Genomic DNA, 13,069 nt, shown 5'->3' with positions numbered 1-13,069 from the left:
TCATCGATCATCCATGACGCCCACTCACGACCGCCACACGACCACCGTCACCAATGGCCACCACAACCCACAACCCTCATTGACCACCCACAACCAGCCTGGCATGCCCCAACACCACAAGAACAACGCAGCAACGCCACGTCACCAGCTCTGGCAAGAAAACGAGCGCCTGCAACATCGACGCGACAATGAGGACAGTGACAACGTTGTGTGCCAACCCAGGTGAGCTAACACAACCCCTGCCCCCATTCCTTTAGTCATACAATGTTCAGGTGCCACGTCGCTTCTAGCGACGTGGCAACCAAACGACGAATGACAACCAATTCGCTGTTCGTCGTCCGGACTGACACGACACAACGACGGTGCAACGCCAACACAGGACAGCGACGACTCAACAACAATACGGAACTACCATGCGACTACGACACGGGACACGGATGTGCCACGTCATCCCAGATGGCGACAACGCATGCCGTCATCACCGTCCACAGTAGACAGGTGAGCACATCACATTGTAAGCCCCACCAGCTCCTCTTGTTCCCCTTTCTAATAGCCACAACCCACCTAGCGGCCATCTAGTGATGTGCAAGGGTTTGTCAACCCTCCAAGGGTCAGGGGTAAGGGTCAGGAGGGTAAGGGTCAGGGTAAGGATTTTGTGACCCTCAACAAACCCTTGACCCTTCTGAAGGGTCAGGGGTTTTTCAGGGGTTTTTTTAGGGGTTTCATTTCTCTAATATCAAGGTAAGTGCTCCAGATAAAATGATTTTAAATCACATTGAATCAGATAAAATATCATCCAAAGAGACCTCACTACCTTTGCAACACTTAGTATTGTTCAGATACACTGAATTCCTCATATTTCATCAATAATTTACTAAAAACCATGTGTACTGTCATAAATATACTTGAATGATGTGTATTTCACAGGCATCTTGCTATTTATTTACTATCTATAAAGCTTGAGCAGTCATTTGCTCCAAACCCTTGTTCAAACCCTGCTGGGGTTTCTTACCCTCCAACCCCTGAGATACCCTTACCCTTACCCTCCAAAACCCTTGACCCCAGCCAAGGGTCAAGGGTTTTGGAGGGTAAGGGTCAGGGTCAGCCTGAGTTGACCCCAGGGTTACCCCTGCTCATCACTACGGCCATCATAACCACCGCCATGTCACCACCTCGCCCTCTGCTACATTGAGCAATGTGACCCGATGACGATGACGACAACACACGACAATGGCTACATGATGATGGAGATGGATGGACGACGACGATACAGGTGGCGGCAATAACGGACGACCACAACCACAGTGCACAACACGACGAAAATGACCATGACGATGGACGATGCAAAGACGATGATGATGGACAACAACATCAACGACGCTTGAGCGCTCCCTCCCGAACCTGAATGAGGATACCCTGGTGTCCCTTCATTCATGTGTAATGTTATCCATTATTTTCACCTTTCATACTTTCTTGGATATTGGCTTTAAGCCTCTTTATTAGTGTGGCTGTTATTGTAGACCCCCTTGTATTAGATAGTCGAAATGCCATTTATACCCCTAATTTAATTTGGAAACAAGAAAATTAGTGGCCATCTACAAAGAAATCAGTAGATTCAGTACACACAAGTAGCTCTGGTAGCAAGGTGTACCAGTGCCTACCTAAGTGGAAGGAGGGTGTACCGAGGGCTATCAGGTGCAAGGGAAGAACTACCCGGGCTACTGAGATGTCACAGTAAACTACCGAAGTGACTCATGGGGGGGACTAGACTACCAGGGTATTATAAATACTAGAGCTACATTGACCTACTGACTCAAGAGATTTTCTCCTGATGTAATGTGATTCCCTTTACAACAGAAAAGGGAACGTTAGAGTCTGTTGAGCCTGGCACTCACACAAACCACCAAAGGGCCCTGAGACCAAACCCATGAATGCGAGGTGGCTTAAGGAAGGGTTGAGGCAGGAGAAAGACGATGAGGGAGGAAGATGAGGAGGGGCAAGAGCCAATAAGAGTAAACACAGGCATCTTGTCACCCAAACTGCAGAAAAGCAGACTGGTATAGGGGGTGCTATCAAGCCAAACATTCTTAGGTGGTGAGGTGGAGGGGTGGGGAGTGGACAAGCTCTTGATGGCATCTGCATTGAACAGATTCCCAGATCCTCCTTTCCTCAAACTTCAAAGCTTCAAGCTTCAAGCTTGAACATTGAATGTTGAACCCAGGTAGAACCTTTTATCAACTGTGTTTCTCTCCAAAACAAACAACACCTGTTCCCGTTCCTCAACCACTTTCTCTTTTCTCCTGCAACCCCCCTCTGCAATCCTAAATCCAGTTCCTCAATCTTCCTCCTTTCACCTTGCCCCCAATTAGTGCTTGGAAGTCCGGTTTTTTGCCTTTTTGGTCAGTTTTGCTGCTAGCACGTTGCCATTAAAATTCCCCAATGAATCTGGGGCACCAGAAAAGGAAATTTTTCCGGTCTTAGACCGGAAAAAAGACTGGACTGACCCTGAAATTTTGTGTTCGTAAACCCCAATTGTAGCAGGGAATTTTTATGGCAATGTTCTAACTCAAAAAAAGGGTTGAAAACCCGAAAAACCGGACTTCCAAGCACTACCCCCAATGCCTCCAAGCCCATCTCCTCTTCTGCTTCATCATCCTGAACCGAGCTCAACTTGACCTAGCACTTCTTAAGGGGAAGGGGTTGAGCTCAGGTTGGGTGCGAGTTTGGCTTGTGCTTGATGACAGAATGAAAGGGCCCATCAGAGGGGAGTTTTGTTCAAGGTAGGAGAGAGAGGGTTTGGCTCGAGGTGGAAGAGGGATCAGCCTGTTATTGAGACATTCAACAGGGGAGAGCGGAGTTGGAAGGGTGGAGAGGTCCAAATAGAGGTGAGACTCTGTGAGAGGAAGGTTGGGATAGAATGTGGCTCAGATGGGATGGACCTTAGTTTGAGGTTGGGAGGGAGTTTGTTTTGAGGTAAGAGAGGGAGTTCAGCCTATTGTTGAGGACATATTTGGCTCGAAGTGTCACTCAAGGACGTCACCAGTGAAAGCCCACAAGTGAAGCTCCGCCAAAGCCTCTGCCAGACTGAAGAACCCATCTCTGCTTCCTGTGAAGGAATCGGTGATCATTGAAAGGTTGAAAATCAAATACAGTCCAAAAGTTTGAATTTTGGTCTTCTCTATCGTCCCTATTCTTCCATCCCATTTACTTCTTCATTGTACCACTCGTACCTTGCCTCGGTGCTCGATTTTTAGAATTGGCTATGGGGAGGCGGGGTGTGGATGTCTTCTGCCTTCTGCATCTGAGTGTGGGTTCGCAGAAATGGAAGGCTCAGATTGTGGTTTGGGTTGGACGTCAAACGCAGCAAAGCGCCAAATTTCACCAAAAAGTACCCCTCTCTGTGCCTGGGTGGTTCATCACAAACCTCGTGCCTGTCACTTGTGGAACTACGGGTTGGTCGGTGGGGGTTGCCCTGGCAAAGACAACAGACGTAGGTGTGCTGATCCCATAGGACATGGGTAGAGAAGGCAAAGGAGCCTGAGAACTGATAGCTCAAGTCGGACAACCCCACTGGAGTCGTGATAGAGGAGGTAAGGGGAACTGTGACCCATGTGTGTCAAGTAAGGGCTGAGCAGGGTGAGGCAGGTTTTATTGTTTCTTGCCAGTGTGCCCCTCCTCCTGCATCGGGATATTCTTTAGCACTGCTCACATTCCAAAGGAGCAGAGATGTTGGCACTGGCACTAAGGGGAAAAGAAAGATAATTAGCATTCTGCACGCCGGTAAGACAAAGCTGAGTCCAGAAAATAAATTGGGCACTACATACGCAGCGTTGTCCACCTTTGAATTGCCAGAAGAACGTCAAGCATTCCAACTCCTAGGATGAAGAGTCGATCGTCTTCTCTGATGTCATGTTATAGTTGCCCCTGTTCAAGTTATCAGAGCGCTATGGATGAATGTAATTTGGCGTAACATTCTGTGTGCAGCAGCAGGGCATCGAAGGTTGTGGGAGGTTGTTTTTTACAGGTTGTCTTAGTAAACATGTTCCTGTACTTAAGTAACGACGGTTCAGTGTAGGCTCACTATAGATGATTCGGGGACAAGGGCAGGGACGGACTCAGAAGTTAGATTTCGGTGGCTCACCCATGTGAGTTTGATGCATCATGGTGAAAGCCTTCACCAATAGGATACTACGTGGATGGCTACCACCCTAGATGATATTGTGGGAGTGGTCGATGGTTTTCTAGTGGGAGGAAAAAAGGATTCCGGAAGCTCATGCCAAACACATCCCAACAAAGATTTCTGGGACCCACTGGCCACAACAACGTGAGACAACACCTCGGAACAACAGCAACTGTCATGAGGGTTAACGTTATTCAACGATGCTCGTCATGGCACTCTCAGGATACTACAAAGACCGTAGTAACGTTACATATTGACTGCACAACCTCCATAACCCTCGTCGCAAATTTCCTCCCTGGACCTCTGTCGCTTAGTTGCCTTGTTCATTCGTTTTTTGAGTGCAGTGCTCAGCTCTTTTTATAACCATGTTACGAGGTGGGTGTGGTCATCCCTACCAAGTGGTCTTCTCATTGTCCCACTTTACAGAAGTCCTCTCCGCCTCCGAGCCGTCGTATCACAACATTGGTACGCCCTTCGGCTGCTTGTTCTATATTACTTCTGACTCAACCTCGCTTCTAGATGAAAAGCAAGCTTTTTACCAGGATAAAGAGCCTCTTCCAAAGAGCAGACCGCAACCCAGTGGGGGAAGACGTACTACAAGAGAACCATAACCACCCCAAACCCAAATGCCTTTTCAGGCGCTTGACCTTCAAAAGAAGCAGAGTCCTCGTTGGGACACCCCAGCTCGGCGAACGTATCCCGTCCACTGTCATCCTCAATGACCAAACCTCCGTCATTCCACTCTCAGAAACCCACCGTGGCCATTCGCCCCCCATTACGCTGGGTGAGGATACGATAGCAGGTCCTTCGACCCTTCAACCACCTCTTAAGAGGACCGAATCGGGTGAGGATGGGGATGAGTGCGAGTCAGTGTATTACACTCCACCTGGCATGGGGGATTCGGTATCTCTTCATTCTTCTAATGCCAATGGAAGTGTGGAGGAGGCTGTGTTGGCTTTGGGTCATGGCCATGATCACGCCGACGAGGAAGTTATCGCCTCTCCAGCAGACATCTACTCCCTCATAGACCGCGGTCCACTCGGCTCCTCCCTCGCTGACATTGAGAACAACAATGATGCACGCACCTCACGCACCCCTCTCACCATCCCTCAACTACCCATTGGCCCCATCTCTGAAACGTCCTCTGGTAGTGCTAGCTCGGCCAGCCCAAGCTCAGACCCAGAACAATCACCACAACGTCGGCAACTGACGTGGGTCTCTTCGCGGAGCGTTCAGACGGAACGTCATAGTTCTTCGAGTCGCTCTCAAACGGAGGACTACGTCTCCTTGAGTCGGTCTCAAACTGAGGAAAACTTTTCCTTGAGCCGCTCTCAAACTGGGGGGTCGTGCAGCCCACTGTCCCAGCTTTTAAACTTTAAAGGACTACCGCCCAACCGTTCCTCATCGTCTGACGCATGTGCAGGAAGCCTAAGTCAATCGCTGACTCTATCTTTCCCAGACCTATCGCTGCCGATCCGGAGACCGGCTCCACGGCGATCCATTAACGACTTCTTACCCTACGATCTCATCCTGCGGGTCTTAAGCCAATGCTTACGTCTCCCCATAGGGTGTTTCGACGGTGCACTTTGGCGTCATATGACGGGGACATGCTGTCAATTACGACGTGTGTGTCGGAAGTGGAGGGACCTCATCGTCTCAGCGGGCCTCATCCTTTCTTCTGTAATGCCTCCGTCGCTGTCGTGGTGCGTGCGACCACCATCGGAGGTATTGTCGTGGTATGAAGAGCAAATCACGAGGAAGAGTGTGGTTGATAACTTATCTCTCCCCCTGAGACAAGATTGTCCGGACACCGGATGTCGGTATGGGGGACGATATCATCTTGATCTTACTTTCCTCCGCGTCTTATCACCCGCCATACCCAAATGTCGAGCGTTGAAAGTATCCTTACCGCGTGGGTTCCTTGCCGATTGGCTGCAGCTCAATAGCACGACGATACCCATGTCCTTCGCTACGCCTAACCTCCGCTACTTGTCCTGGACGTTCAACCTCCCCTTATCGGCTCCCATCCCACCTCAATTCGAGTTCCCATGGTTCGCATTGAGACATGTCCAGCATGGATTGACGTGGTCTTTGTTAACGATTGTTGAGCTTGATTGTCCACTCACCATCGAAGATTGTTTGTTCGTCCTTTCGGAGGGACAAGATAACCTCGAATGTGTATCTTTTAGAACTGTTGACGGGCTTGGGGTAAAATGGACATCTACAATCACATTGCTCAGGTTGGACTCCCTGTCCGTTGAGGGAATTGGCGATCTAGGACCGCTGTTTTCGGTTCTGAGGATGGAACGTCACCGACACTTGGGGATGACTTCACATACGCGTGGGGCGGAGGTGTGTGCGGCTACCCCTAGTCCGCATGCTTTGAACGTTCGTTGGAGTTCTCTGACGCATGTCGATTTGTTCTGCCATTTGACGAAGTTTGACCTTGTGAGGTTGATGTGCGGACTGTGTAATGTCGTTTCTTTTCAATGGAGGGGACACCTCACCCCCGGTGCTTCGATTCCTGGGGCCATGGGGGCCGTACACATGCTGAACCACCTAACGGAAGTGATCGTTTACTCGAACCAATCAGGGTGCGAAACCATCCTCGATATCTTGACCGAATCACACGGGGTGTCGTTGAGGAAGATCATCATCGACAAGCCCGTCATGCATTTCTCCGCTTCCCTGATTCCAATACCAGGAGAGTGGGCTTTACGTAGTCGCAAATTGGACGAAATGAAAGCTGCGCTGTATAGTATCACACTCAACGACGTCGAACATCCCATCAGTATAAGCGATGCATGGGCCATCCTCTCGCAGTGCCGACAGTTAAAGGAGCTTGACGTTCATGTTGCAGGGCGGGTGCCCCCGAATTCTGGGCTACTACTTGCAGGCGTTGAGTTGAGTTCGGGTCTTCAAATACTCAAATTGGATTTAGACGTTCCTGTTTCTATCCTCTTCCGGAATTTACGCCTACCCAACCTAGCCACACTGGAGATGACGTTTTCAGACAGCAATCACATCCATGCCAAAGGCCTTGATGCCGCCCTTGAACGCTGGGGTTGCCCTCTTACATGCGTCCTTCTGCGCAACTCGAATATCGGTGAGGGGACCTTGATCAAGTGCCTGACGAGCGTCTCTTCGACTTTGAAAGACCTTCTCATCTACGGCGCTGGTCCTCTATCCGGGTGTACTATGGGTAAACTCGCGCTTCAGCGGCTTATATTACAAGAAGGACTAAAACACGATCTATGTCCCAAACTCGAGAGCCTCACTTTGGAACCGTGTGTTGCGCCGGATGGAGCGTTGGCTCAGCTGCTGTATTCGAAGGCTCCGCCTTTGAGGTGCTGTGGGGGGGTGGGTTGCAACCTGTGTATTGAGAAGATCGTTCCGCTGAGGAGGGTGAGGGTTTCTTTTCTCAAGGTGGTGGTTCCGAATATGACCGAGGTTCGGGAGGAGGATTTTAAGATGATAGGGAGGTTGAAGGAGACAGGGATGAACATTGAGATCGTTGACTAGGACTTGCGCTACAGGTAACGAACGGGTAACAGACGCTTTTCAAGGGACTTTTGTCTATTTTTTCTTGGCGGACTACGGAAATTGGAATATTACATTATTAGCTTTATATTAATTATACAACTGTTGGTCTGCTTCTATATTCAATGTAATGCTTTCATCCAACTGTACTGAGAGTCTGTCTTCCAGACTTTGAGCGCGTGGAAGATTATGCGCAGATACGAGCAGATACGACGTGAATTTTGGAGTTCTTGCCACCACTGCCAGTCTTCGGGAGGCTTCCTTTTTAGGGAATGGCACGTGCTGACTCCGAGGTTGCCAAGGATTTGGTGTTTTCGTTTGGTCCTCATCCGCAATGATGCTCAAGGTCCTTCGTAAAATCATTCGACCCCGAGCCTCACAAACCCAACTCCCACAAGAGTCTGACCCACCCCTCTCCTTTGATAGTTTCATTGTAAAAAAGTACGACGTCTCTCCCGAAAGGGCTCATGCGAGTCATCTCTCTCCTCCCTCAATTGGGACAGTTCCATTACCACCACACTTATTATTTTTCCTCATAGACCACCATTTTGTTGGTGATCATCCGACTTTGAGAACCCTCTCTAAGACCTGTCGCGTTTCGGCCACTTACTGTCGCCGCCTCATCTACCGTTCGGTCCCCATTGGCCACCGTGATAGAGGTTCTCTCTCTGGAAAGAAAAAACCTGCAATAGCTTTCGCCGAATTACTCCGAGGATTCCCAGGAATTGTGGAATACATTGAAGATCTTCAGATTCTCGACGGTGGATGCAGGATGTTCGAAGGCTTGCGTCCGATAACGGAGGAAGAGCAAAGTCTGTGCTTCATCTTGACACGACCTATGAAAAATTTGAAGCGTTTGGAGCTCATGCTCAACGTTGTCTGGACCTTGATCCCTACACCATTACAAGAGGCGCTTTGCACTGCCTTCCGGCTTCCGAGCATATGCACCTCATCCATCAAAAAACTTCGTTTCCCCGTGCACTTTCTTGATCTTTTTCAAGATTTGAGGCACATTGAGTTCTCTGGTGAAGCGGCGGCGCCCATCATGGTTACTACCCTACCTCACGCGACTCAGTTGGTCACCAATTTCGGGGATCCGGATCGGCAATCAGTGACCACCTTCAACTTTGCACGTCCTTGACAGTTTTGAAGCTTTTCTTGACCGGTGGTTTTCCCTTATGTCACTGACCTTGAATTTGTGGCTGATTGCCTGCTCACAGATTTACACCCTCAAAAGTTGAGTGCTTTACGCTCTCTCACGTTCCTGACATTGAGTCAGGACCTTATAAGTCCGTTGTGTGCGAAGCCGACTAAACAATTTCAGTGGATATTATCTATACTGGCGACGTGCAGTCAACCGAATGTCATTGAAGGCATTCGCATCATTCTCCAAACTCCCTACCTGGCTCAATGCAGAGAATCCGGCTGGTCTGGGCTTGACGCTTTACTTACGGCACCTGGCGGCTGTCCGCGCCTGACATTCCTTGAGGTTGTCTATCTCACTAAGGAGTCAGAGATCGAATCGTCGGGGGTTGATTACTTCGACAGGATTTCAGCTCCCCTTTTGCCCCTTCTAGTCCACAGGAGTACAGGTAACAATGACTCCTCGCGTGTACCAATTTCAGATAGGATTTGCGGATTACTGATCGTTAGCATTGTAAATCCTTATCTGCTAATTTCCGGTTAACCGTCCATTTTCATTGTTTCCCGTCCGCTCAGTTCATGTTGACGTCGTCATAAAAACAGCCAAAGAATCATTTTCGCCAGGGCCTCCACTTTTAGTCATTTTCCTCATCATCTCGAATCGGTTTCAACTTGAAGATCACAATCATACTCGCCCAACGCACAAGCATGCGATGCAAAGCCACCAATAATCCCCGTTCGTTCTGCGACTTCACACAATATACAATGAAGAAAACATTAGATTGCAAGAAAGCAGACTGCAATAGCAAGAAATTACGAAAACAAACAGAAAAAGAGAAAGACAATCAAGAAAACCCCAACCTAACCAACAGAGCCCAACATACTACGAGCGCGCTTCCTCCTATCTTCTGACCCTTCTCCGGAACCTTCCCCAGACCTCTTTGAACCGCTAGACTGCCCACCAGCCTTCCAACGCTCTAAACTCCCCTTGAACCTCGCAACTTCCATTGATGACGGCACAGGTTCAGGAAGTAACAGAGCCCGACACGCCAATGCCGCAGACACTATCCTAGCCTGCTCCAGGTACTCCCCCGCCCTTTGTGTGTCCTTATCTGCCGCCTGCAGAAGGGCGCGCACCCGAAAATTCGCGTTTTGAAAGGCCTCGAGATGGTCTCGCAGCTTACCGTTCTGAGCCAACGTGGCACCAAGAATAGGGAGGATGGCTTGAGAAAACTGATCAGACACCAACAACGAACGTGACTGGGGGAAAACCACCCACCTGTACCATCTCTCACCAAATCTTTGACATCCTCAGCACTAGCCCCCTCCTCCGACGCTTCGCCAACAAACTCTCCCAGCAACTCCTCCAGTCCCTGTACTCGAATCTGCAGCGCCTCGCGTTCCGCCTCAACCTCCCTCAAAGTCTCCACCAACTCCATTCTACGAGCCTCCGAATCCTTCCGCTTCTCGTGATCGTTCTCTAACTGCTGAATCTTGAGCCTCAACGCCTCTAATTGAGGCTGCAACACCCCCAGCCCCTGTGGGTTTTCTAACACCTTTTCCCTCTTGGCCTTCGTTTTCTCCATGGCTGGGACACAAAGTTCGTCTTCAGATATTTCAGATATTTCTAGTTTGACATTTGTTGGTAAGCTGGCACTTTGAGAGGGTGTTGTGGTAGTACCTGTCGAAAAACTTGGCGCAATCTTATCCGTTGAAGCGGAGGCGGTTGCAATGGCATCCTGGAGAGAAAAAATCTCATCAGCTTCGGAAAAAGAGGTTTGCTGGACAGGGGACTGTACAGATCTTTCCTCAGGAGGTATTGTTGAGGATGAAGATATTGCAACAGCGGCAGATGGACCCCTACACCACTTGCCATGCTCCTGGAACTTGTGTGAGTTGTCTGAAACATCTGAATAGATGAGGAGACTCACCGAAAGTCGTGCAGGATCTTTATTACTTAGTAGATTGCACCGCGGGCAGGTAAACACGCCATCACGTCGTTTGATGTTCTCTGTTTGACCGCCACGGTACTTGACTTTGACGATCTGCTGCGTCATCGTGCGGCGCTCGTATTTGGTGAGAGGAGCCCTATTTGAGGGCGCAGCGTTGTTGGTGTCACCGGAGTCATTGGGAGTGGAAGGTGAATTTTCTACTGCTATCAACCTGTCGTGAGATTCGTATGTCAGAAGAAGGAAAAAAATTTACATAAAACCATCGTGAGGAGTACAGTCATTTACAGGTCCTCGATACACACAAATAAAGACAGGCCTCAGACAAATGTATTAAGACAGTAAAGTACAATCTAACTATGCAGGATCATTACTTAGTACATACATACATGTAATTGAGACCGAAATTGACTATCTACGGAGAGCAGAGGGAGGATGAAGTTAATCTGTTCAAAAGTTGCTTATCGCGGAGAATTATGTCCTCGATACGGCCGTCACATCAGGCGTGACACCCAAAACGGCTATGTCTGATTAGATCACGATGAGATCATTCCTCGTCCTCCTCACCGCTCTGAGTGTCGTCGTCGCTCTCCCTGCCAGGTTCAACGGGTTCGACATCTTCAGCATCATCTGCAGCAGCAGCTTGTTGAAATGCACCCTTCTTTGTCCAAGTCTTGGGCTTTTGTGGCTCAGCTTTCGGCTTGCTCGGTTTCTTCCACCTGGGTCTCTCGCGCACTTCTTTTGCCCTGTCCCGCTCGAATGATCTCGTCTGCATGTTCCTTGAGGCACCTATTGCTGAAGGGAAAGTTCCGTGCAGCCATCTCGAGAGCGTAGTCGATGAGAACAGTTGCTTCAGTTTCTGTAAGCCAGCACTTCTCGGCATTGAAGTCAGACAACTTTGTTCCCCCATGAGTATGCTTCCAGAGAGTACTGTGTGATAAGGTAACATGTTGCCCAGTCTTTTGCAGATGCGCGGCACTGATTCGGTCGCAAATTGTACGAAGACCAAGAGGCTTGCCATTTTTGCCTGTAGGAGTTTGTTGTTCCTGTTTCTCCATTTCGGTTGCCTCGTCCTGGAGCAGAGATTTAACTTTGGCTGCAGCCGCAGCTTTGTAGAGTTTGGAACGTGCATGTTTCATCGTGCAGGGATCAAGCTACAGCTGCTGAAGAAATCCAGTTGCATCGAGGATGACACTTTGCTGGCAATTCCCCCATTTGGAAGGTGTGACGTGACCGATGGAATTCTGCTTACACCTCCTCAAATCCTCACATCTCCACTCCGAAGCCTCCATCTGTGCTTTTGATATCAGTGGCAGGTAGGCTTGAGTGTATAAAGAAGGGTTCCTGCTTGAAAAAATAGATGGTAGTCCGGATTGTTTTGAATGACATGTTCAATATTTCACAAATGTCCAAATCTCGACAGATTATACTTCCAACATTGCTTCACACAAGCACCCACCTCGAAAAGCGAGGGCTACATAGACATAAAGTATATATACTAGTAGGAAAGAAAATTAGGACAATTGGAACACTGGATGTGAAAATATCTGGGTTTGTATCGAGGACCTATCCTGTATCGAGGACCTGTAAATGACTGTATATGTCTATGAAAAAAGAAATCTGAATGCGGACAGCAGCGAATGCATTTCGAGAATGCGTTGAAGAGAAAGTTGGCTCTTGTCACGTTTCGTGACACAGCGCGCTCGACCTCGACTTCGGTTATTGCCACCGACCAGCTCAAAGCTGCGAACATCGACGCCAGTGGGAGCCATAGCCTCAAAAAAGGCTCCAAGTCATCTCCCTTGATTCCTCCCGTAAGCCAGAGCCATGATCCACTTGTAAAATCCGTGCCTCGCCATCGCTTCTCCCACATATTCTTGTACTACTAGGCATTCCTACTGTGGCTCTTAGGGGCCTCTTAGACGATATGGAAATTAGGGGGCGTTAGTCTGAGTAAAGTCCTCATTGCCCCATTCTTACCCTTGACGCTGGTGAACAGCCTGAAGACTTGGTCGAGCACGGCGCTACCCGTCGTCGTTTTACGAAGTGTTCTTCACAAGTGAGTGGGATTATTCTCTTGCTCTTTTCATTGCTTACCGAATTTCAGTAAAGCGGACGCCGACTACATCGCCTCTCAGTTTCTCTTGCAAAAACCAGCTCAAAAGCTGCTCTTGCTGTGCCCTCACCAAGCCCTCACTATCCGCGACATTGATTCATGAGACGGCGGCCTATGTTGTGGAGGGAGAGCAACGAAGCT

General features: G+C 49.1%; 5 protein-coding genes across 5 annotated transcripts; 4 read left to right on the top strand and 1 right to left on the bottom strand.

Annotated features, from left to right (window-relative positions):
• Positions 1-2: 2 nt before the first annotated feature.
• LACBIDRAFT_299017 (uncharacterized protein) lies at positions 3-579 on the top strand (the record flags this gene model as incomplete). Its single annotated transcript, XM_001882178.1, has 3 exons — positions 3-222; positions 273-514; positions 569-579. Exons 1-3 carry the CDS (start codon positions 14-16, stop codon positions 577-579), a joined length of 462 nt encoding a protein of 153 aa, XP_001882213.1. The 5' UTR covers positions 3-13.
• Positions 580-4,545: 3,966 nt separating this feature from the next.
• On the top strand, positions 4,546-7,702 carry LACBIDRAFT_328131 (uncharacterized protein; the record flags this gene model as incomplete). Its single annotated transcript, XM_001882177.1, has 4 exons — positions 4,546-4,645; positions 4,749-5,391; positions 5,748-5,883; positions 6,119-7,702. 4 exons carry the CDS (start codon positions 4,546-4,548, stop codon positions 7,700-7,702), a joined length of 2,463 nt encoding a protein of 820 aa, XP_001882212.1.
• Positions 7,703-8,054: 352 nt separating this feature from the next.
• On the top strand, positions 8,055-8,861 carry LACBIDRAFT_328130 (uncharacterized protein; the record flags this gene model as incomplete). The annotated part of the gene is made up of 1 exon (XM_001882176.1): positions 8,055-8,861. One exon carries the CDS (start codon positions 8,055-8,057, stop codon positions 8,859-8,861), a length of 807 nt encoding a protein of 268 aa, XP_001882211.1.
• Positions 8,862-9,640: 779 nt separating this feature from the next.
• Positions 9,641-11,870, bottom strand: LACBIDRAFT_328129 (uncharacterized protein; the record flags this gene model as incomplete). Its single annotated transcript, XM_001882045.1, has 8 exons — positions 9,641-9,660; positions 9,748-10,086; positions 10,143-10,656; positions 10,795-11,026; positions 11,118-11,169; positions 11,198-11,227; positions 11,380-11,442; positions 11,549-11,870. The coding sequence occupies 8 exons, from the start codon at positions 11,868-11,870 to the stop codon at positions 9,641-9,643; spliced, it is 1,572 nt and encodes a 523-aa protein (XP_001882080.1).
• Positions 11,871-12,199: 329 nt separating this feature from the next.
• On the top strand, positions 12,200-12,875 carry LACBIDRAFT_328128 (uncharacterized protein; the record flags this gene model as incomplete). The annotated part of the gene is made up of 3 exons (XM_001882175.1): positions 12,200-12,301; positions 12,429-12,626; positions 12,735-12,875. 3 exons carry the CDS (start codon positions 12,200-12,202, stop codon positions 12,873-12,875), a joined length of 441 nt encoding a protein of 146 aa, XP_001882210.1.
• Positions 12,876-13,069: the final 194 nt, after the last annotated feature.

Source organism: Laccaria bicolor, genomic scaffold (assembly GCF_000143565.1).
Source record: "Laccaria bicolor S238N-H82 LACBIscaffold_15 genomic scaffold, whole genome shotgun sequence".
Taxonomy (NCBI): Eukaryota; Fungi; Basidiomycota; class Agaricomycetes; order Agaricales; family Hydnangiaceae; genus Laccaria; species Laccaria bicolor.
The sequence above is the reverse complement of the archived record's forward strand: the minus strand, read 5'-3'. Positions and strand labels throughout refer to the sequence as shown.